Source organism: Lissotriton helveticus, chromosome 12 (genome assembly GCF_964261635.1).
Source record: "Lissotriton helveticus chromosome 12, aLisHel1.1, whole genome shotgun sequence".
Taxonomy (NCBI): Eukaryota; Metazoa; Chordata; class Amphibia; order Caudata; family Salamandridae; genus Lissotriton; species Lissotriton helveticus.
The window spans coordinates 593,263,469-593,288,123 of NC_136073.1; the positions used below are offsets into that span (position 1 = coordinate 593,263,469).

At 50.2% G+C, this 24,655-nt stretch overlaps 1 protein-coding gene across 4 annotated transcripts in view; it reads right to left on the reverse strand.

Annotated features, from left to right (window-relative positions):
• USP21 (ubiquitin specific peptidase 21) overlaps nucleotides 1-24,655 on the reverse strand; it is a 480,681-nt gene that overhangs the window by 197,548 nt on the left and 258,478 nt on the right. For all 4 annotated transcript variants that reach the window (XM_078669158.1, XM_078669157.1, XM_078669160.1 and 1 more), the window contains one exon: nucleotides 22,601-22,738. In XM_078669158.1, coding sequence (XP_078525284.1) covers nucleotides 22,601-22,738 — 138 coding nt within the window. The remainder of the gene's footprint in view (nucleotides 1-22,600; nucleotides 22,739-24,655) is intronic.

Below are 24,655 nucleotides of genomic sequence, written 5' to 3' on the forward strand. Positions count from 1 at the left end.
AAAGGCCAGAACATGGTAGTCATAACTCATTGGTCCCAATACTGATACAGACTCCTTTTACTCTACAATGATGGTTGTAATGGTGGCTACTCCTGGGACTGATACATTTTGGGTGGGCGATTTTAACTGTCTGGTAAATGGGGAGTTAGATCATCACTGCTTCCCCCCCACCCCCCACGCAGCAAGGCACTAAACCTAGGATGACAACTAAGTTGGTCGAAGTCATGTCTCAATTGGGGGTTTCAGGATGTTTGTAGGGATACTCATCCGGCTCGTCAGGAATATACCCGTTACTCGGCTACACATGGCACTTTTAGCAGGTTGGATTGAATACTGGTAACACAACAGAAAGTCACTAATATTCAGGAAGTGGTGCATAGGACAAGGTATTTATTTGATCACATCCCATGTGCATGTCAATTCCTCGTTCACCCCACTCCTGGGATTCCCTTCGGATATATTGCAGGACCAGGTGGTGGTTAGGAAAATGATAGAGTCCCTGACGGGCTATATTGACATGAACTGGATGACCACACAAAGTCGAGCGACAGAGTTGGAGGCACTGAAGGTGGTGCTCCGGGGAAACTGTCGGTCTTTCGTGGGGAGTGCGTTGCATCCTACAGGTAGGACTTCCTCATAAAGAGGAAGCCTTGGAAGCCCTACAGAGGCTTCCAGAAAGGGATGGAGACAGCAGGACACTGAAAAGGAAATGTTGAGGCAACTAATAGAAACTAGGTACAGTCTAGAGCAGGGATCTCCAACATTTTCTTTACTAAGAGCTATTTCTATTCATTGAAAATCATCCTAAGCTACTAATATTATTAGTATTGTAATAGCAACCAATTGTCGGACAAGATTACATTGGTGGCCACCCTATGCCTATGCAATATTAGCACCAGCGATCACCTCAGAGCATCAGGCAGGGTTGCCAGCAGTAACATAAAAAAGGATTTTACAACTTAGAATGCCTTTACCTGGATAATACAGAACAGTCACAGCTTCAACAGTCCTGGCACCAAGGTAATAATATTAGTAATAAGTCTACTCAACGCCAAATGATTTCTCGCTCAAATATGAGCTATAAATATATTTTCGAAATGCAACAATTTTTTCTCTAAACAACAGCTTAGGAGTTCTTAAAATACTTACATTTTTGTCTCGAGTACGCATTTTTCAATGTTGACGCATGATGTACGAACCTAAGATGACATATTAGAAGTTTTTAGGTGACATTTACAGCTGGTCTACGCCAACCTGGAAGACCCAGACTGTGATACTCTCTGGGACTACTCTGACAGGGATGCAGATCCTACAGCTGGGTGCTGAGACACTACCGGAATTGTATGCTGAAATCTCCTTAGAGGAGATTCGGGCAGCTAATAAGTTCCTTCCTATGGTAAAAATGCCAGGAAGCAACGGCTTTACAGATGAATTTTACCAGACCTATAGTACAGCGGAGGCTTCCTGATTACTTAAAGTCTATACGGAAGCTCTAAATAAGAGTATAATTCTGCCCTCAATGCCCAATGGTATCATTGCCATGATCTTAAAGCCCGGCTCAGAGGCTTCAGACCCATCTTACTATCATCCCATCACAATGACAAATATAGATATGTGTATTGTGACAGTGTGGGTTCATACCAGGAAGGAGTACTACCATGAATATTCGATGGTTAAAGCATGTCCTGCATGAAGTGGAGGACAGAGAGGGGGAGCTGGCCTTAGTGTCAATTGACATTGCCAAGACATGTGACACTGAACGAGAGATACATTTTGGCGGTCCCGGAGTGCATGGGGTTTCGTCCGCGATTTAGAAAAAGGGTGAGCCTCTTACAGATCAAGCCCACGACTAGGGTCAGGTTGAGTAGACTGTGCTCCATCCCTCTGACGACCGCGAGGGGCATGCAACAGGTGTGACCATTGTCGCCCAATTATTCGCGATGGGTCAGAAACCATTGGCCCTGAAACTCAGGAGAGATATGGCAAGGTGGGGAATTCGAGTGGGAGGTACGGATCTTTTTATTTTGCTTTACGTGGACGACACACTTCTATCTGACAGTTCTGAGAGAATCACTCCCCTTACCTTTAGAGCAGTTTGAGATATTCAGGGATTTTTCTGGACTGCATATAAATGTGTCTTTGCTATTTCTCTGGGCCAGATGGCGACGCAAGACCCCCACAGCACTGCCTATCTTGCCATTACACTGGGAAACTGACCACTTACATTATTTGGGGATAATGGTGGCACATACAACTCAAAAGAGGCATCAATAGAATATTGCTTGTGTGACTAAATCTGTGCAGTTTTGGAACGCACCCACCTTTCACTTATAGGACATGTTGCAGAGGCAAAAATGGTGTTCCTCCAGCACTGTCTATACACTCTACAGCACACTTTAGACACACTATCTAGGGCAGTTTTTAAGTCACTACACTCCTTCTTAACAATGTTGGTTTGGGCTGGTGGAGGGTCACCTGTGAGGTTCTGCACCTACCATTGGAGGATGGGGGACTGGAACTGCCCAATATGGAAATGTACTATGTAGTGTCTCAGCTACAACACACATTGGTTGCCTGTTTGGGGAAACTGGGAAAGGGCATTACTCGGAGATGACCAATGGGAGGAGACCTTGTCACAGTTGCTTTACCATGATGGGAGGGCCGACCCCATGCTACCATATCTATTTACACATACATCATCGTTATAGGAGCGAGCGCGCGGTGAAGATGGTGCTCAGACAGGGAGTGGCTTGGCAGCCGAGAATGGCGGTCGTGGGAGCCTGCTGCTCCTCACCGGCCCGTAATTATCTTGTAACTCCGGCGGTATCTGGGGCCTGAACGCCGGACTGGTGATAGCCCTGGAGCGAGGAGAGGTCCTGGAGATAACGGCTGGACACTCCACTGACTGGAGTTGCCGACGCGCTATTACCTGAGGGATCAGTGATTTAACCAGTGCCCACCCAAGATGGCGCCTTAGATCAATCCCGGGGCCCGGGATCCCTGGGGAAGCCACTGAGGCGGCACAGAGTGGAGAGTGACCTCACGGAGTCTGGCCCTCCGGAACCCTACTAGGGGGCCCGGTGAACACTGACGGTGAAGCCTGGGGGTGGTGACCTGCCTCGGGTGCTGAACGACAGATGGTGGGATCTTGCGGAGGGCAGCTGGGACAGTGTGCTGGCTTCAGGCGGGCGGCCCTGGAGGGCGGAGGCACCCGGCGCGGGTCGTGTGATCCCCACTGGCTGAGAAACCAACACTGTTGGGGCCTGATAAGCGAAGACTGCCAGAAATGCTCACAAGCCAGCGGTATAACTGGCACAGACCGCTCCGACATCTGCGAGACCTGAAATAGCTGCTCGCTGCGACTGCGCAAAGCAGAGGGTGTGCCATGGAGAACTAGAGGCCCAGGACGCAGGCGGAGGCCTGAGAGCCTGGCCCGGAGATCCTGCGGACGTGCGAAAGAGACTGGGAGTGTTAATCCGGAGGGCACCAAGAAAGAAGTGACTCAACACGAATCACAACAACGGTGAGGAGTCGGGCGATATGTTGGGGTTTGGTCCCAAGATAAGAGCACACTTTTCACAGATTGAGGTGGATTGGTCCTGGGTGGTAGATCCTTGGAGTCACCAAAAAGGGAACACCTGGCCTGCTGAAGCCCCTGAGCGGTGTACTGAAGTGGCCCTAGTGAGATACTTTTTATTAAGAAGGCCCCCGTGAATGTGGGAGTGCCTGAGGGGGCTTATCCATCATTAGACCTGCACCGAATGGCTGTGGGTCTCTACCATCAACAACGGAAGGGCTGAGTTTCTAAAAGGAAACCGGACAAGGTGTGATCCATGGCAAGGAAAGGTATAAGCACTGGATAGCACAAACCATGGAGGAGGCTGCTGTCCCTGTTAATGGACCACTGTGAGAGACACTGTTATTCATTTACTCTGGGAAGGACCGCTAATGGACTTGGCCTTTTACTGACATTTCTGTATTTTGGATATCCAATAACAGATTTAATAATGCAGCAGGGTAACAAGGTACTCCGTCTGGCCACTTGGGGTGCAATACGCTAGGCCTGAACCGAATCACGCTGGAGGCGGGCGGCTGGGCAGCGATAGAAGTGTCAGTGGCATGTTAAAATACTGGAAGGTGAGCCAGGGCAGTAATTTCTACGTCAACGCTGCTTAGTGGGGCTACGCCTTTGACCTCTCAGCTGCAATGGGGAAACCTAGAGCAAAACCAGCGGGGCTAACCAAGACATGGAAGAAACCTCACAACAGAGGCCACCCAGAGATATGTACAACCCAGTGTAACAGCAGCTAACGAAAATGCTGGAGGTCATCGCGGTTACCAAAGCCACCCTGCACCAGGACATTAATACAGTGTCGGTAGGGCTGGACCTACTCAGAGAGAAGCACAAGAAGCTAGCTGAAAAAGTGAAAACCACGGAATCCAAATTAATGGTAATCGAACCGGCGCAGCAATCTGCACACTGGAATGGAGAGCGGAGGATGATGAGGGCTGAAATAGGAGAAACAACATCAGGGTTCTTGGCCTGCCGGACAAAATAGAGGGCAATGATATGGTGTCCTATTTGGAACAATGGCGGAGCGGAGGCACTGCAGGCAGTAGCGGCACTTGTGCAGAGCAGGAGGTCCCCCTCGGAGATAGGGTCTCGCTCCTCGAGAGAAACGGAAGGGATTGACTCAGACTCTTCCCTTAATGACAGTGTAACCTTACCAGTGGTGACTCCTCACACATCTGAAGAGATTATTTGATTGTGGTGGGACAGCGATTTTTATCGTCCTTGCAGGCTCCCTTGGGGATGCGGGTGGGCCCCGGATGCCTATCTGGGACTCACTCGGGCCAGCGCTGCTTTGGGCCGGTGTGCACTAGACAGTCCGGGCATCTTAAGATTACACTCGTCTCTGCTACCCCCCACTGAGTACCCTACCTGATTAAGGATGGGTCTTTTAATGTGTGCTTGAGTTTCTACGTACAGTTTGGGCGGCTGGCCGTTGTCGGTCTGCTCTGGGATCGGGAAGTTATTTATTGCTGGGATTGTTATGTTGGTATTTCTTTTTTTCTTTTTTCCCATTTTTGCAGTATAGAGATGTCAAACATTGCTGGGAGTACGGGCCTGGAGGGGTGCCCCCGGAGTGGGCACCGCGAGATAAACCGCAAGCATGCCGCATGCACATAGTGCAATTAGGTTCCTAAACTGGAATATAACAGGGAGGGGATCCATGGCCAAACGCCACAATATCTATTCCTATCCGAAGCATAGGGTTATACACATAACCCTTCTTCAGGATGCACACTTGGCCTTGGGTGAAGTTGGGAAACTCCGTAAGAGATGGAGAGAGCAGGTCGATGCAACATCATTTTTGGCCTTCTCTAGAAAGGTACTAATTTGGATAAGACCCAGAATCCACTTTGACCTCACCCACGAACTGATTGATGCAGAGGGTGGGTATGTATTCCTGTCTGGCAGGCCGTGAATTAACAATAGGCAACCTTTACGCGCCCAATCAGGATCAGGCAGGATACATGACCTCCCTTTCGGCCCAGATAGCTGCTCATATGACCAGGCAAATACTATTGGGTGGAGACTTTAATTGTGTTGCGGATGTTACGGCTGACCACTTCCACCCACCGCTATTGGGGGCACAATCGTATTTCACTGCAGCAGGATTACGGGATTGGATTCGCCACTGGGGCCTGGAGGATATCTGGAGAGGGCAACATGACATGGTCATGGAGTACTCCTTTTTCTCACTGATCCACCAGGTACATACAAGGCTTGACACTTTTGTCTGTACGCCGTCTCTTAGTGGTTCCATTACATACACTGAGTATCTGAGGCGTACCCTATCTGATCACAGCCCCTTACTGCTGATTCAACCTGTAGAGAAATGACCTCCGATTCCCTCCTGGAGGCTCAATCCACTGGCACTGGAAGATGGCCCGTATAGGTCATCTTTGACTGCTCTCATTGAGTCTTTCTTCCCCATGAATGCCCACACGGTGTCCTTGGCCCTGCTGGAGTGGGAGGCTTTCAAGGTGGTGGTGCGGGATCACTGTATGGAGCAGTCGATTGGGGCACAGCGAGAAACACGAAAAGAAATTCTAGACTTAGAGAGTAATATGCACCAGTTAGACAATGAACAGGGGCTCAATCCCACCTCTTTAATTAGGTTGCAGAAAACAAGAGCGATCTACCATGAAGTACCAGGCTGACTTTGCTGCCACAGTTACAAGGAGAACCTGGATTGGGTACAGAGGGAGGAGGGGAGAGCTGGACGGCTTTTGGTGTGGTTAATCGCGCTGGAGACCCATGGTGCGCCTATTACACAGCTAAAGCAGGAAGCAGGGGACACACTTTACAGCCCAGACTAAATCAACGCTTCCTTCCAGAGCTACTATGAGAGATTGTATGCTGCCCCGGCAGCTGCCAATCCGTCTTATGTTAAGGACTTCCTCAACCCTTTACCATTCAAGACTGCGGATCGCCAGACACAGGAGGAGTTGGGGGGGCCCAGTGATGCTGAGTGAGATCCAGTGGGGCCATGGCACCGGGTAAAACGGCAGAGTTCTATAAGCCAATCACCACTAACCTGGCACCACAGCTGGAGATCCTCTATGCTGAATCGATCAAGTGGGGGATCCTCCCGGATACTACTCGGGACCGCTCGTAATCTCACTCCCTAAAACCAAGGAAATAGGGGCTGGAATGGTGGATTTCAGACTGCTCTCAATGCTCAACCTAGATTTTAAAACTCTAAGCAAGGTCTTGGCATGCAGGTTACTTCCTCACATGAGATCCCTTGTTCACTCGGACCAAAATGGGTTTATTCCTTCTCGCTGCACTTCCTACAATCTCCGTAGGCTCTACTCCGTGCTGTACCATGAGGAGGCGCCGCTTCGCCATCAGGCGGCGATAATGTCAATTGACCTGGAAAAGGCATTTGACACGATTAGTTGGGAATATCTATTTGAAGTGATGCTGCGGCTGGGTCTTGGGAACGACTGGGTGAAGTGGGTATGGCTCCTTTACGCTGCGCCAACAGCAAGGGTCAAAACGGGTTAAACAATTTCTAATCAATACAGGATATTCTGTGGCACTAGGCAGGGGTGCCCCATTCCGCCCATTCTGTTAGCCCTGGCAATAAAGCCGCCTAAGGAAAGAGGGCCCGATTGGGAGGTGCGGGGTTGGGCCTTACACTGGGAACACAGGTGCATACAATTTCATTGTATGCCGATGACCTGTTGATCTACTTGGAGGAGGCGGTGGTGGGCACTGCCTCAGCGATGCTGATTTTGGACGGCTTCGAGCAGGTATCAGAACTCCGGGTTAATAAAGCTAAGACCTATTTGTTCCCGGTAGCCAGTCCAATACCCAGACCGGAGACACTACAGCACGACATTATTTGGACCCCCCATACATTTAAAAACCTAGGCATTCATAGCTTTCATTCTTTAGAAGAGAAGAACAAGTTACTTACCTTCGGTAACGCTTTTTCTGGTAGATACTATATCTGCCTGTGGATTCCTCACCTTGTGAATATCCCCCTTGCGTCAGCAACATTCGGAAATTCTTTTGTAGCTTCGCGCCGACGTGGATCCGGACGTCACAGAGGCACGATATCGCGCGCGACTCCGCTGACGTCACCGACGCCTACAATAGGCCCACGCCGGCGTGATGACATCAGTTCCGCCCTTTTTTCCGTGCCCTCGAGGCACACAGACGGACCGATGACAGTAAACATATACACAGTATACGCAGTATAGAAATCAAGGTAACACACACAGTGTGAAGCAAATGCAATAAAACATTTGAAATAGACAAACCCTTGACCATAAAATAATACATCATATATAAACAACTGGCACAGAAGAGTGGACAACGGGGAGGCGGGTGGGTCAGTGAGGAATCCACAGGCAGATATAGTATCTACCAGAAAAAGCGTTACCGAAGGTAAGTAACTTGTTCTTCTGATAGATACATCTGCCGTGTGGATTCCTCACCTTGTGAATAGAGTCCCACAGCAGTCCCCACTCCCGGAGGAGGGTGTCCACTCTTCTAAACCAGGAAATCCTGAAGGACAGAGCGCGCAAAGTGACCCTCCCTCCTCACTTCGGAATCCAAGCAGTAATGCTTCGCGAAAGTGTGGAGGGAAGACCAAGTTGCCGCTCTACAAATATCCTCAACAGGCACACCTCTAGCCAATGCTGAGGTCGAAGACTTATCTCTAGTTGAATGAGCCCTTATACCCTCTGGCGGGTCCTTACCGGCCAAAGAGTAGCAGATCTTAATGCAGAGGACGATCCATCTCGACAAAGTCCTCTTATGGACCGCTCTTCCCTTCTTGCAGCCAGCAAAGCCAACGAAGAGCTGGTCGTCCACTCGACAGTCTTTAGTCCTGTCCAAGTAAAAAGACACCGCCCTCTTGGGGTCAAGACGGTGTAATCTCTCCTCCTCCTTGGAAGGGTGAGGGGGAGGATAGAAGGTAGGAAGGGTAATGGATTGACCAAGGTGGAAAGGAGTCACCACCTTTGGCAGAAAAGCAGCCCTGGTCCTAAGAACCATTCGTTCAGCATGAATGGTCAGGAATGGGGGCTTGGAACTAAGAGCTTGAAGCTCACTTACCCTCCTTGCCGAGGTGATTGCAACGAGAAAACCGTTTTGAAAGTCAGAAACCTCATGTGACATTTGTGAAGAGGCTCAAAAGGAGCACCCATCAAAAATGTCAAAACTAGATTCAAATCCCACTGAGGCACAATAAAAGGTGTAGGAGGGAACCTATTAGTGAGGCCCTTCAAAAACCTTAAAACAATGGGAGACTTAAAAAGAGAAGGCTGGTCAGGCAAACAGATAAAAGCCGACAGCGCAGAAAGATAACCCTTCACCGTGGCAACAGCAAGCCCCTGCTGAGCCAAAGAAAGGGCAAACTGGAGCACATCAGATAAATGGGACCTCAAAGGGTCTATAGATTTCTCCCTGCACCAAACAACAAATTTAGACCACCTATAAGAATAGATGGACTTAGTGGAGTCACACCTGGCTGACAAGATGACATCCACCACATCGTGAGGGAGAGAAAAAGAAATCAGGTTGCCCCGCTCAATCTCCAGGCATGAAGGTGTAAGGTCTGGAGGTGGGGGTGTAGAACCTGCCCCTCCATCTGAGAGAGGAGATCTGCCCTGTGAGGGAGACGGAGCGGTGGGCGAGAGGAGAGGTGGAGAAGGTCCGAGTACCACACCCTTCTTGGCCAATCCGGGGCGATCAAAATGACTTGGGCCCGGTCTTGGCGAATCTTCCTCAGAACCCGAGGAATCAAGGGTATGGGAGGAAACGCGTAAAGGAGTTGATTTCCCCAACTCAACTGAAACGCGTCCCCCAAGGCTCCTTGCAACGGATACTGGAGACTGCAGAATGACAGGCAGTGAGCATTCTCGCGAGTGGCGAACAGGTCCACCCGAGGAGTCCCCCACATCCGAAAGATGTCGTGAACTACTCCTGGGTGAAGCCTCCACTCGTGATCGGCCGAGAACTGCCGACTGAGACTGTCTGCACGAACGTTCAGAACTCCGGCCAGATGATTTCCCATCAGACAAATCCGATGGTTCTGGACCCAGGACCAGAGGCGCAGAGCCTCCTTGCAGAGACACTGCGACCCTACTCCTCCCTGCTTGTTGACGTACCACATCGCGGTCGTGTTGTCCGTCAGGACTTGCACTGACTGACCGCGAAGGGAAGGGAGGAAGGCCTTGAGTGCCAAACGTATCGCCCGCAATTCTAGAAGGTTGATGTGAAGCAACCTTTCCTCTGGAGACCAAAGACCTTTGACCTCCAGATCCCCCAGATGAGCACCCCACCCTAGAGTGGATGCATCCGATATCACCGTGGCCACCGATGGAGGCAGTTGGAAAGGCTTCCCTTGAGACAGATTGCCTTCCACGCTCCACCAAGATAGATCCGCCGCAGTTTCTCTGGAGATCTTCACTGACTCCCTGAGATCTCCGTTGTGCTGATACCAATCAATCAATCAATCAGAGACATTTATAGAGCGCACTACTCACCCGGAGGGTCTCAAGGCGCTGGGGGGGGGGTGCTGCTACTGCTCGAACAGCCAGGTCTTGAGCCTTGAGCTTCTTCCTTAAGGAGAGGTGGTCCTGGGTCAGGCGGAGGTGGGTCGGAAGGGAGTTCCAGGTCTTGGCGGCCAGGTAGGAGAAGGACCTTCCTCCTGTTGTCGCTCTTCGGATGCGGGGGACGGCGGCGAGGGCGTGGTTGGTCGATCGGAGGTGGCGTTTGGGAGCGTAGAAGTTGAGGCGGCTGTTGAGGTATCCTGGGCCTTGGTTGTGTAGGGCTTTGTGTGCGTGGGTGAGGAGCCGGAAGGTGATTCTTTTGTTGATCGGGAGCCAGTGCAGGTCTCTCAGGTGTCTGGAGATGTGGCTTCTTCTGGGGACGTCGAGGATGAGTCTCGCCGAGGCGTTCTGGATACGCTGGAGTCTCTTCTGGAGCTTGGCGGTGGTTCCGGCGTAGAGGGCGTTGCCGTAGTCCAGACGGCTGGTGACAAGGGCCTGGGTGACCGTCTTCCTGGTCTCGGTGGGGATCCACCGGAAGATCTTACGTAGCATGCGCAGGATGTTGAAACAGGACGAGGAGACGGCGTTGACTTGTCTGGTCATGGAGAGGGAGGAGTCCAGGATGAAGCCCAGGTTGCGTGCGTGGTCTGTCGGTTTGGGTGCGGTGCCCAGGGCGGGGGGCCACCAGGAGTCGTCCCAGGCGGAGGGCGAGGAGCCCAGGATGAGGACTTCCGTCTTGTCTGAGTTCAGTTTCAGGCGGCTGGTTGTCATCCACTCGGCTACGTCTTTCATCCCTTCGTGAAGGTTGGCTCTGGCGGTGGCGGGGTCGTTGGTGAGGGAGAGAATCAGCTGGGTGTCGTCGGCGTAGGAGATGATGTACGCCTGCGGAGGCACCACTGGAGTGCCCTCATGTGCCAGCGTGCATGGTTGACGAACAGAATGCATGAAGCCATCAGACAGAGCAGGCGAAGAACCTTCAGGACTGGAACGACCGCTCCATTGAAAAATAAAGGAATCATCTCCTGTATGTCGCGAATCCTTTGAGGAGGAGGGAATGCGCGACACACAGTAGTGTCCAGTACGGCACCTATGAACAGGTTGCGCTGGGAGGGCACCAGGTGAGACTTGGGTACATTTATCGAAAAACCCAACCTGTGTAACAACTGAGTTGTCCCTTGCAGATGATGGAGTACCTTCTCCGGCGACTCCGCTTTGATCAGCCAGTCGTCTAGATACGGGAACACATGAATCCCCGATCTCCTGAGATGAGCTGCCACCACTGCCATCACCTTGGTGAAGACTCGAGGTGCAGTAGTAAGACCAAACGGAAGGACCACAAACTGGTAGTGCTGTGACCCAACCGTGAAACGGAGATACTTTCTGTGCGACTTCAAGATGGGAATATAAAAATACGCATCCTGCAAGTCGATCGACACCATCCAGTCTTCTTCCAGCAGCGCTTGAAGAACCTGTGCAAGAGTGAGCATTTTGAACTTTTCCTGCTTCAGGTAAAGGTTCAAAACCCTGAGGTCCAGGATTGGCCGAAGCCTGCCATCTTTCTTGGGGATCAGGAAATACCGGGAGTAGCACCCCTGACCCCTTTCCTGCTCTGGAACCACCTCTATCGCACCTTTTCGGAACAGTGCCAGGACTTCTTCCTGCAGGAGAAGCAGGTGGTCTTCCGAACAATAACCCTGGCAAGGAGGGTAATTGGGAGGGAATTCCTGGAAAGGAAGTGCATACCCATTCTCTACAAGATTGAGAACCCAAAGATCCGATGTTATTAATTCCCAATCTTGTAGAAAATGTGTAAGCCGACCCCCCACTGGGCCCACATGATCCGGAATGGCGGATCTAGGGCTGCTTTGCTGCGTTGGTCGGGGGTTGGGAAGGAGAGGAGGAGGAGGAGGAGGAGGAGGAGGAAGCTTGATGACCTCTAGGGCGAGATCTTTGTCTGCCCCTGTACGACTTGTACAGTGTATTCTGCTGCTGTTGAGGCTGCTGCTGGGATGATCTGTAAGATCGAAAGGAAGATCGGCCAAACCCTCTGAAACGTCTTCCGGTAGTACCTCTGGACTGAAGACCCAAAGATTTTGCAGTGGCTCTACTGTCCTTAAAACGCTCCAAAGCATTATCAGCCTTCTTGCCAAATAAGCCTGAACCATCGAAAGGCAAGTCCATCAAGACAGACTGGACGTCTGCAGAGAACTCTGATGACTTGAGCCAGGCAGCCCTCCTGGTGGCCACGGAGGAGCCCATGATCCTTGCCACCGATCTGCGGTGTCCAGACCACTCTGGATGACCTGCCTCGCAGCTGCTTGAGTGTCCGAAACCACTTCTTGAAAATCCTTCCTGTCATTCTCAGGAACCTTCGGAATCAACTGCTTGACAGAGTCCATCAAAGCATGGATATACCTTCCCATCAGGCACGTAGCATTGGTTGATTTTAATGCCATACTGGCTGATGAGAAAATCTTTTTGGCACTTTGATCTTGCTTCCTGGATTCCTTATCCCCAGGAACCTGTGGAAACACACCAGCATATTTCTTTGAGCAGGCAGCCTGCACCACCAAACTCTCAGGCAGAGGATGCGTTGTTAAAAATGCAGGATCCTCCGGTGCGGCTCTATATCTCCTCGCCACTGTTCTAGAAACTGCAGGAGCAGATAAGGGTTTTTTCCAGACCTCATAGATAGGCTCAGACAAGGCCTCGTTGAAGGGCAACATAGGTTCAATCACAGATGAGGGTGAATGAAGCACCTCAGTCAAAATATTAGGTTTATAATCAGCAGTGGGTAGAGTAATGTTCAGTAAACTCGCTGCTTTTTTAATAACAGTGTGGTAAGGTACCACATCCTTTGATGGAACATTTGATACAGAAGCCAATTCCCATTCAGGCGATAGTTCAAGCCCACTGGCTTCACACAAATCCTCAAACGGATCCTCAGAATCCTGCAACTCTCCTTCTTCAGTATCTGAATACCCATATTTCTCTTCTTCCAGAAGTCTCTGGGCCTTTCTCCGAGATCTTTCTTTCACCACCGAAGCCAATGGATCCGGAATCGACTCCGACGGGGTCGGTGCCGGCGTCGAACCCGAAGTCGGACGGGGTCTATCCGCACGAGGTCGGGCAGAATCCTGCCTCGGAGTCGCAGGTATCGGCGTCGATGGGATCGGCGTCGATGGCACCGGCGTCGTGCGCTTCGGCGTTGACGACACCGGCGGTGTCGGAAAATGCCAATGCGGTGGTAGAGCCGGCATAAAAGGCATGAAGGGTGCAGGGGCATAAGCCTGAGGAACCCCTAAGTTAAAGGCCATAGGACCCGTGGGACCAACAGGTGCACCAGACGGGAACATTGCCCTGGAATAGACACCAAACATGGCGTTCAGGAACTGAGAAGGATCCTGACCTGGAGTCGGAAACTCAGGATATGGACCTCTGGGATGTTCCTGAGGAGGTGGAGTCGACACGACGTCGACTTCTTCTTCGGGTGCAGGAACCGGAGTTGACGAACCATCAGGTGCCGGAACCTCGGCTCCACCAGCCCCCTGCTCCTCACCTTCATCCTCCTGACCAGAAGGATTGGATACAATCGGAGAATGGACCTGTTCTTGAGGTTCGGGTGAACCCGGATGCGAAGCCTCCTCATGTTCCGACTCCGAAATCTCCACTTCTTTATTCATAAGCTTGACCTGGGACTTCGGTCTCGAGCCAGAGTCCTTCCCAGAGTGATGACGTGACTCATGGCTCCTCTTCCTGTGTTTCTTCTTCGAAGACTTCGAAGCGTGAGCCGAAGACGACTCCGAGCGTGACCTCGAACGAGACCTCGACCTCGACCGACGAGATCGAGACTTCGAAGATTTTTTAGTCTTCTTGCTCTTGAGTTTAGCCACGAGGAGTTTTGCCTCCCTCTCTCTCTCAAGGCTTTCGGAGTCATCTTCCTGCAACAAGAACAGTCCTCGACATCATGGTCTGAGCTTAAACACCAGACACAACATTCGTGAGGATCGGTGATAGACATAGTCTTGCCACATTCACCGCGCAGGCCTTATATCCAGTTTTCTTCGACGACATCCCGAAGAGAATGAAGATAGACACAATAATACGAAAATAGTAACAAAGTTACTGTAAGCTACTACACGATCCCTGAAAAACGTTAGCGTCGACGACGCGGAAAAAAGGGAACTGATGTCATCACGCCGGCGTGGGCCTATTGTAGGCGTCGGTGACGTCAGCGGAGTCGCGCGCGATGTCGTGCCTCTGTGACGTCCGGATCCACGTCGGCACGAAGCTACAAAAGAATTTCCGAATGTTGCTGACGCAAGGGGGATATTCACAAGGTGAGGAATCCACACGGCAGATGTATCTATCAGAAGGAAGAGAAGGAAACGTAGCAGAGCCGTGTGGTCACTAAGATCGTGTGTCCAATTTTGGCGGACTCTGCAGCTCCCTATCATGGCTAGGAACTCCCTCTCCAAAATGGTTACGCTACCCCGTCTTTTGTGTTATTTTGTCAACCTCCCAGTCTTGATGTCAGCAGGTTGGTTCCGTCCTTTGAATTCCCTGCTGTGTGACCTGGTGTGGGATGATGGACGGCCGAGAGTTTCTTTAACGACGCTACAGCGCCTCATGGTAGAGGCGGGATTGGAGAACATGGTAGACTGTTACATGGAGAAATCCCTTTTGAGGAACTGGTGGATAGCTATGGGCTCCCCCCGGAACAGTTTCTGCACTATGCGGCGTTGGTCCGATCCTTCGGACACTTGTGGGGTGGGAGAGGGAGGAACCTGAGACGCACCCAATCTTACACGCACTGATAACCTTGCGCGCGGCTGGACATCAGGTGAAATGGTTCTATGCCACTCTTCTTACGGCATCCTTGGACCAATTGGGTGGTTTACGGGAGAAATGGGAGAGGATAGCAGGTGGAGAATTTACAGATGTTGAATGGGGTAAGATTTTGCAGGCCCCCAAGATCATCTCTCATAATAAGCGCCTAAAGCACAAGTTACTTACCTTCGGCAACCATATATCTGTAAGAGACATTAGTTAGTGATAGATTTTTTACCTTAGAATTACCCCCAGGCGTCAGACTGGATCCAGAAAGTTTTCATTAGCAGTACCCATGCACGTCAAAAGGTGGCATCGTGCGGCTCTGCGTCCGTCATAAGCGTCGTGGTCGCCGGGATGGCGCTGCGTCAGCTACTTAGATGCCGCCCTCACCCACTGACGTCAGTTCTATACACTACTTTACGCGCCAGGAACGCAGAGCCATGCAAGATACTGACCACTAGGGCCCGGAAAGGGATGACCTTAACCCTAGAAATCAGTTCGCAGAACGGGGAAGATGGGTGGGGTTGTAAGGAATCTATCACTAACTAATGTCTCTTACAGATATAGCGTTACCGAAGGTAAGTAACTTGTGCATCAGAAAGAGACACGTTAGTGATAGATTCCTTACCTTAGAATAGATACCCCAGCAATACCAACCCCGGTGGTGGGTCTGCTAACCAAGATCACACCAGAAAGTCACGGAGAACAGAAAGGCCAAAGAAGCCGTCTCTCCGGACTTGGCTGTCAAGGCAATAATGCTTAGTAAAAGTGTGCAGCGAGGCCCACGTGGCTGCCTGACAGATGTCTTGCAGGGGGACACCACGTCCCAATGCAGTAGTAGCTGCTGTCGCCCTGGTAGAATGGGCGCGTAGCCCCACCGAAGGTTCCTTTTCAGCCAGAGAATACCAGGCTTTTATACATAAGACGACCCATCAGGAGATAGTCCTCTTGTGTACAGCCTGGCTTTCTTGGCGCCTAAAGCCAATCAAGAGCTGGTCATCCACCCAGAACTGTTGTGTGCGATTCAGGTAAAATCAAAGCGCACATGGAGCCTCTCTTCCTCTCTGGAAGGGTGCGGAGGCGGAAAGAAAGTGGGCAAGGTGATAATTTGCCCGATGTGAAGGCAGTAACAACCTTTGGCAAGAAGGAAGGACGAGTGCGGAGCACAACCGTATCCGGATGAACAGACAGAAAAGATGGCTTACAGGAAAGAGCCTGGAGCTCACTCAAGCGTGTAGCGGAGTTGATGGCAACCAGGAAAGCAGTCTTTAAAGTCAGTAAACGAAGAGGACAGTTATAAAGTGGCCCAAAAGGAGCGCACATCAAATAAGTAAGAATCAGATTCAAGTCCCACTGCGGCATCACAAACGGAATAGGAGGGAAAAGGTGAGTAATGCCTTTGAGAATTCTACTTACGACAGGGGACTTGAAAAGAGAGGGCTGATCAGGGAGCCTGAGAAAGGCCGATATTGCTGAAAGGTAGCCCTTAATAGTGCCCAGAGCAGAGTCCTGCCTGGCCAAAGACAGAAAGAACAAAGGGACTTCTGGAAGGGGGCAGAAAGGGGATCTACAGCCTTTTCTGTGCACCATGCCACAAATTTGCTCCACCTACACACGTATACCGATTTAGTGGAGGGACGCCTGGCTGCCAGAATGATAGCACAGACTTCAGGAGGCAAGTTACATGGAATCAACTGACGCCGCTAAATCTCCAAGCAAGGAGGTGGAGGCTGGACAGGTTCGGGTGGAGGACCGTCCCCTGCCGTTGCGACAGAAGATCCTCCCGAAGAGGCAGTCGGATCGGGGGATTCACGCTCATACTGAGTAGCTAGGGATACCAAACTCTTGGAGCCAAGTTCAGGGCCACAAGAATGACTTGGGCCCGGTAGCCCCTGATCTTCTTCAGCACTCTGGGTAGAAGTGGTATAGGTGAAAAGGTGTACAATAGACCGCAACTCCACTTTTGTTGAAAACCGTTGCCGAGCGAGTGCCGCCTTGGAAATTCCAATCCGCAGAACTGCTGACATTGCGTGTTCTCTTCGGTGGCGAATAGATCTAACCAAGGCTCTCCCCACTGTTGAAAGAGACCTTGAGCCACCTCCGCGTGAAGACGCCATTCGTGATCCATTATGCACCTGCGGCTGAGTTCATCCGCCCTGGCATTCAAAGAACCTGCCAAGTGTTGAATCACTAAGGAAATGCCTTGACGTTCCAGCCATGTCCAGAGACACAGAGCCTCCTGACATGGGGTCCACGACCCCACCCGGCCTTGCTTGTTGCAGTACCACATAGCGGTGGAGTTGTCTGTTAACACCTGCACTACCCTCCCCTTGACAGAGGGAAGGAACGCCTTCAGTGCAAGTAGGATCGCCCGGAGCTCCAGAAGATTGATATGTAGCCTGGACTCCGCTGGAGACTAGAGGCCTCTGATCTCCGCCTCTCCCATGTGGCCACCCCACCCCAGGAGGGACACATCCATCACCACTGTGTGCTCCGATTGGGGAAGGGAGAGTGATCTGCTGCTGACCCAATGTTGGTTCGTGAGCCACCACTGCAACTGTTGTGCAGTGCCCTTGATGCTGCGCCCACTGGAACTTCAGGTCCCACTGCAGCGCCCACATATGCCATCTGGCATGATTGGTCAGCAGTATGCAGGCGGCCATGAGGCCCAGCAGCCTCAAGGTTATCCTGACTGAAACCCAGGACAAGGGCCGAAAGATCGAAATCATAGCCCGAATGTCCCGGACTCGCTGCTCGGTAGGATAAATCCGAAACTGTGCCGTGTCCTGAACCGCTGCGATAAAGAGGAGCTTCTGAGAGGCAATCAGGTGTGACTTCGGCACGTTGATGGAGAACCCCAGCAAATGCAGGAGGTCGGCCATAGACTGGAGGTGGGAGACAACTGCCTGGGGCGAGCCCGCCTTCAACAACCAGTCATCGAGATAGGGGAAGACTGAGCCCCCTGATCTGCGCAGATGAGCTGCGACCACCGCCATCACTTTTGTGAACAACCGAGGGGCGCTGGTAAGGCCAAAAGGGAGCACGGTAAACTGAAAGTGCTTGTGGCCTCCGTGAACCGCAGGTAATGCCGGTGGGCCGCCAGGATGGGGATATGAAAATAAGCGTCCTGCAAGTCCAACACTACCATACAGTCTTGCGGGTCCAGGGCAGACAGGAACTGAGCAAGTGTGAGCATCTTGAATTTTTCCTTCCGAAGAAGCAATTGACGTTCCGAAAGTCTAAGATAGGACGCAGGCCCTTGTCCTTCTTTGGAACCAGGAAGTAGTGGGAGTAACAACCACGACCTACTTCTGGCGTCGGAACGTGCTCGATGGCCCCCTTAGCCAAGAGGGCCGCAACTTCCTGCTGGAGAAGTGCCAAGTGATCCCCCGACATGCGGTTGTACTGAGGTGGCATGGCTGGAGGGGTGGTCTCGAAGAGGAGGGGTAGCCCCTTCGGAAAATCTGTAAAACCCACCTGTCCGTAGTTATGGTGCGCCAGTGGGAGAGGTGATGGCGAATCCTGCAGCCCACTGGCATCTGGTGGACTTGAAACACCGGACTAGGAAGGTTTGGAGGCAGTGGTTGCAGGGGAGGTAGTGGACTGACCCGCACGCTGGCCCTGTGACCCGGCTTGGCTGGTCCCACGTCCGCAGCTGCACAGACTGTTGCTGCGCAGGCCTGTGGCTTTGAAATTGAACGTGTCTGGGCGCCCCTTCGTTGGCGACGAAAGGAGCGAAAAGCAGACCCCGAAGGAGTGTGGGTGGCCGAAAGGCCCAAGGACTTGGCCATAGCCTGCGAGGCCTTAAAGCGCTCCAACGTACTATCTGCCTTGTTGCCCAAAAGGCGAGTGCCATCAAAGGGCATGTCCATGAGAGTATTCTGGACATCCCCTGAAAAGCCAGTGGTCCTCAGCCAGGCGTGACAGCGTAACGCCACTGTCGTGGAAATCGCTCTGCCCAGCGAGTCAGCAGTGTCACGGCCACAACGAATTGTGAACTTGGCTGCATCTCTCCCCTCAGCAATAGCTTGGGAGAGCATCGTCCTGGCCTCCTCCGGACACTGAGGCAGCACCTGCGCCACTGTATCCCACACAGTGTGGGAATAACGGCCCAAGAGGCGTGCAGTGTTCACAGACCGCAGCCCTGAACTGGCGGAAGAGAAAATCTTCTTCCCAAACTGCTCCAGTTTCTTGGATTCCCTGTCCAGAGGTGTGGAAGGAAATGCGCTTGGGTAAGCAGAGGCTTGGACAACCAAGCTCTCAGGGGTAGGGTGTTGGGAGAGGAAAATGGGGTCGTATTGGCATCGGGCCACGTTCCTATCCACAGAAGTCCTTGTGTTGGGCCTGGACCAGGTGCCCAAAAGGACGTCTGAAAGTGCATCATTAAAGGGCAGCAGCGGCACCGCTTGGTCATTGGTCTGGCCAAACGAAGGATAGCAGGGACCTAGAGTTGAAAGCTGGGACCAAGATGTAATTAATTGGGCAGAGGGCAGAGCACTGAGTTGGGAAAAGGCAAGAGAGATGCGGAAGCGTCCCATAGCAGATCAGTGGAGGGAGGCGGTGAGGTCATGGGAACACCCAACACAAACTAGTGATGAGGGGGGGCGGGGGACGTGACGACCTAGGCGTTGTCAACGCAGTGCAGTTGTTCCTTGCTGTCCCCACAGGGGGTGATCCAGCACCATGTTTGGGTCCCAGACTCCGCAGGGTGAGGCGAGATGCGATAGTATGCACGATGGACGGCGCAGAGGGAGAGGGGCCTTCCACCTCTTCCCCCTTGGCCTTGGAGGGTACTCTGCGCCCGACCTATCAGAAACCTACAGTTAGACCTTAAGTTACTACACTTTTCATCAAGTTTTATGTTTATATTTTGAATTTTTCTTTAAAAAGCAAACTTATTGACTTTGGATGGTGTTGTTTTATCCGAATGTGAGGCAGTTGGCCGCCCTTATAGAAGCTGTGACAATGTAAATGTATCACGAAATGAACAATAGAATATACATTTGTATAGCTAGAACCAGACGGTTACACAGAATCGATTATTGGAAGGTGCTAGAGAGATATATATGTTAACAACTATATACAGTGTACCAAAGCTGATATGCTACAGTGATCTGTGCGACCATACCAGATGATTTTATATTAAACTGTTACCTATGTCCTGAAACAATATATACAAAATGCCAATACAAATACGTTTAAAAAAAAAAAGTGGTTCTCAGATGGGCCGCTCTTTGCACAAGAGTTTGGTTGGTGGGATCTACCACCTGTTATCCAGCACAGTTGATACTAGTACCTGGAGAGCTGGGGGTGGGGGGCTTGACTCTAAGTGACCTTTACCACAACGACACATTTATCCCATTTGAGGCGGCAGAGGTGACCTTTGAAGTGGGATGGGCACATTTTTAACAGATGCAAGCATTGTGGACATAGTGCGAGAGGTCTGGCCCACATACTCGGACGTCCGCTCTCCTCTGAACTGTTTTGAATGTTACTAAAATATGGTGGAGGTAGACATTTATACAGACCCATGTCTGCTGACAACCCAAGGATATAATTTCGGGCTAGGGAGATGTGGTAATAAGAGTTGGGTGCACCACTAGAAGACACACAATGTTAAGCAAGGGACGAGCAATGCGCGGTTCAAAGTAGTACATTTCAATTATATACACTGCACATATTTGACCCCAGTGTTCCTACATAGAATAGACCACACCGAACAGATAGATGCCACTGCTGTCAGGGTAGAACTGCAACATTTCTTCACTTAGCCTGGTACTGTCCCCGGTGCATGCTTATTGGGAGTTGGTGGTCAGACGATTAGAGGGCATGGAGGGTATAGATGTGAAATTGGACCCGGCAACCTGTCTTTTGGGGATGGTCAGGAAATGCAAGGGCGGAAAATGAAATGGAAATTCACACAACTGGCCCTACTACTAGCGAAACGACAAGTTGCCATCTAATGTATGTACCTGCTGGAACCTAGGGAACGAGGGGATCAAGGATGTCACAGAATGGGCAGTGGCCGAAGAGGTGCGACTCCATTGCTGTAGGAGAGATGACCATGCACGGGAGGATTTGCAAACATAATCAGAGACCCTTGCTAAATTTGGGTAGTTCTGCACACGAAAGACAGGAATAAGAGGATTAATGTCTGAGAGCTGGTGGGGGTGGGGGGCAAATATCTGCGAAAGAAGGATTAACAGGAGTTTTTCCTACTGTGATGTTCTATACACAAAGGGCCCTCTAAGAGGAGATACTGCTGTATTTTTTGTCATATATGGTATGATGGCTGGAATGTGTAAATGGGTTTCTAGTACAAGGTTTGTAATGTACTGACTGCCTATATAAAAAATAAATACATTCTTTAAAATAAAAACAGAATGCTGTTTCAGAGGTGCTCGCAATGAATTGCTAGGGTTTAAGAAACATTTTACATACAGGTTTGTGGATCCTTCCTCCAGGAATGTGCTCAGCAATATGTAGGGTGAATGAGAGTCATATGGTGCCGTCTGTAGGTCCACCCATTAAGCAGTCAATATAATGTTATGCCCTTCTACTCTCGTACAGGGTATTTCTCAGTTACCCCACTCACGCTCTGTTAAATTAGTAAAACGGGTACCAGGTAGAACCCTTGCATCCCAGGCTCAGCCTTTCATCCTTCGGAGGTTGATAAATTAGTTCTGTTGAGCTGGGTAATATTAATACCCGTTGTTTAGACGACTCGCCCTTTGCGGAGGTTCTGAAATATTTTGGTTCCTTACCTTCATCACTACAAAGACATTCTCGAGAAGGAGAGAATTTCCACTCTAATCGAAACCCGACAACCTTGAAAAAGGTGCAAATGTTTCCTCTACAAGTTTACATCTCGTAAAGCGTTTATGTCCTCAATGGCGAATATTTGCTCGACTTGTCTTGGCGGATTTATTATTTGCAGATCTTTTCAGTGCATAATGGCATTGAGCAGGAAAAGCACACTAACTTCTCTATGCAAAGTATATCTTCTGTAGATCAATTGTATTAATGTTAATTAAGGATGATGTGTGTGACAAATTGTCAGGATTTTCACAAGGAAGTGTGGGAAACAGAACAATTACCATCTTTCACAAAGCGGGAAAGATTTCCTCTAAAGCTTTGAAAGGTTGCATAAAAATAAAGTTTGCAAGTTCCCACGCCCTTGCTCTTATGCAAATCACTTCCTATGCACTAAAACCGCCTGGGAGTGAATTAAAATGCAGTTTGTTGAAGGTCACAGTCAGGTCAGCACTTTGATCAGCACGCAGAAGTTCTATATGAAAATGACAGCTATGTGGCCTAGTCATATACAGAAATGGTCGCCTGGGGGCACAGTACGAATGCAGGCTACTTACTACTGGCAAAAAAGTGGAGAAACACATCAAGCATTTACAAACCTGAGAAACAACAGACAAAATGGGACAGAGGGTACACACATCTCAGATCTGCACAAGAAACAACAATCCATGCTCCTCACACATGGACAGGAAAGCAATACATTCTAATGGGGCACACTTGTGACAAGTGGCACTTGTGGGTTATACACACATTCTAGGGGGGTCTGACAGGAGATGCAATGTAAACTCTTCCCACAGACACACAAGAACGGACCACCGTTGCAGACTTAAAACATGCACTGCTGCTTGGTTTGCCGCCAGTTTCCCCTCTAGGTTACCTCACAGAGTCTGAAGGCTCGAGCACAGAGGCACGTTTGACATCAGAGAGGATGCTGGGAGTCCGTCGGCCTTTTCTGTTGATCTCCACGTGAAGGCGATCCATTAAAAACTTAAGGAACTCTTGTGCGTCTTGTTGGCTGTTGTAAAAGAATCACACACATCGAGCTGTGATCACTCTGCAGTAATTTTCAATAATCATTATTTCTAATGTTTAACACCAACTACAAAGGTAACGAAAAATAGAGACCGCCGCTCAGAAGAATAGTAAACAAGAAAACTGAAAGCCACCGATAAGACTTTGGGAAAAACCTGGACCCCGTTTAAAATCAATAACTCACTTGTTAGTGACCGACTTCTTTTTGGTTATTTGTTTTAGAAAATGTGATGTATACCTTAGATTCCCCCCTTTATAAACGTACAAGAAGAGCCACTCTTTATTTTGATGTTAATTTTCACAATTCTTTTTATATTTTCATATTTCCTTTTTAACTATAGTAGATTGTAGGAGGCCTTGGTAATCTTTCTTTCTTTCCCTTTTTTTAAACTCTAACATGAAATGAATACATCAGGTACAATTATAAGCAGTAGAAACATGTCACAGTATTTGTGCTCGACACAAGACATCAACATAAGTATTAGGTAAGGTTGTCTGAATTATCCTGAGATCTTATGTATGCAGGTTGCTATGACGCTGCCTGAAAACAGTTCCACCACAGGTCCCAAGTTCCTCAGTATTTTTTTGTGCACACCCATAGCTTTAAACATTAATTCCTCTGATTTTGCATAAACATCCATGCCTCTTGACCATTCGTTCAGCGTGTGGGTCTGATCATTGAAACTAGTAAACCAACCACCGCAGCAATAAAGGAGTGAGTGGACCTCTCCAATCATCCATAATCCCCAATAAGATACTTTTACGGTCAGGTTTTAAACTTTTACCAATTACTCTACCTAGGGTAGTGGTTATCTCGCACCAATAGCTGCCTACTGCTGTCATTCCTACATTGTGTGAAAATAGGTACAAAGTGTAATCCATATTTAGCATGGACAGGGGCCTGTAGCCTGTGTAGTCGTGAGGTTCCTTCCCAGGCTTAGGCACCGGGACGATAAGGGCCTCTCTAGTACTCTCCAGCATTATTCCAGCTCCCAGAGCTCTCATTCCAATCTAAACTAACTTGAGGAAGGTGTGGGAAACTAAAGGGATGACATTTACTATTCCCACTTCAATCTAAACCAACTTAGGGAAGGTGTTGAAACCTAAAGGTGTGACATTTAGGGCCTGATTATGAGTACAGCGGTCCGAAGACGGTCGTACTCATAGTGGCGGTCCAACCATTACAACCTCGGCGGACCGACAGCCCGATTACAAGTGCGGTATTTAGACTGCAACCACACCGACGCAAGCCTGCCGCTACCACCAGGATCCTGGATCCCACGGCAGTCAGGGAAGCTGGCCACATTGGCAGCGGTGCCGATGCCGGCTCAGCCGTGCATATTAAGAGCTGGCTTTCAGGAAACCTTTTTATAGTGGGGATCCCGTCATAAAAAAAGGTTGGCAGAAAGGCAGGGAGGGAGCCCGAAACGGGACCCTGTTCGTTTTTGCACAGAGGGCATTGTGGCTGGGGACACATGTTACACTCCCCTACGCCTGCACTGTTGTGCATTCACTTTGTGCCATACACGACATGGTGCATGGTAAGAGTGCACTGATGACAGTGCAGGAACTGCTGTGCAGGGGCACTGCCTTGAGGCTCACGCTGTGAGCCAAAGCATGCCGCTGCAGCAAGACTGCTACCGGCTCACCGCCAGGCTGGCGGTCAACTCAGAATTTGGTGGTCAGGAAGCTGAAGGTTTGGCGGTGTTATCCCGAACGCTGCAACGGTAACCTGGCAGTCGGACTGCCAATCTCGTAATCGGCCACTTAGTATTCCCACTCCAATTTATACTAACTTGAGGGAAAGCACTGGACCCTAAAGGAGTGACATTTAGTATTCCCACTCCAATATATGCTAATTTGAGGGAGGGCTTTGGACACTAAAGACTTCATGTATTAC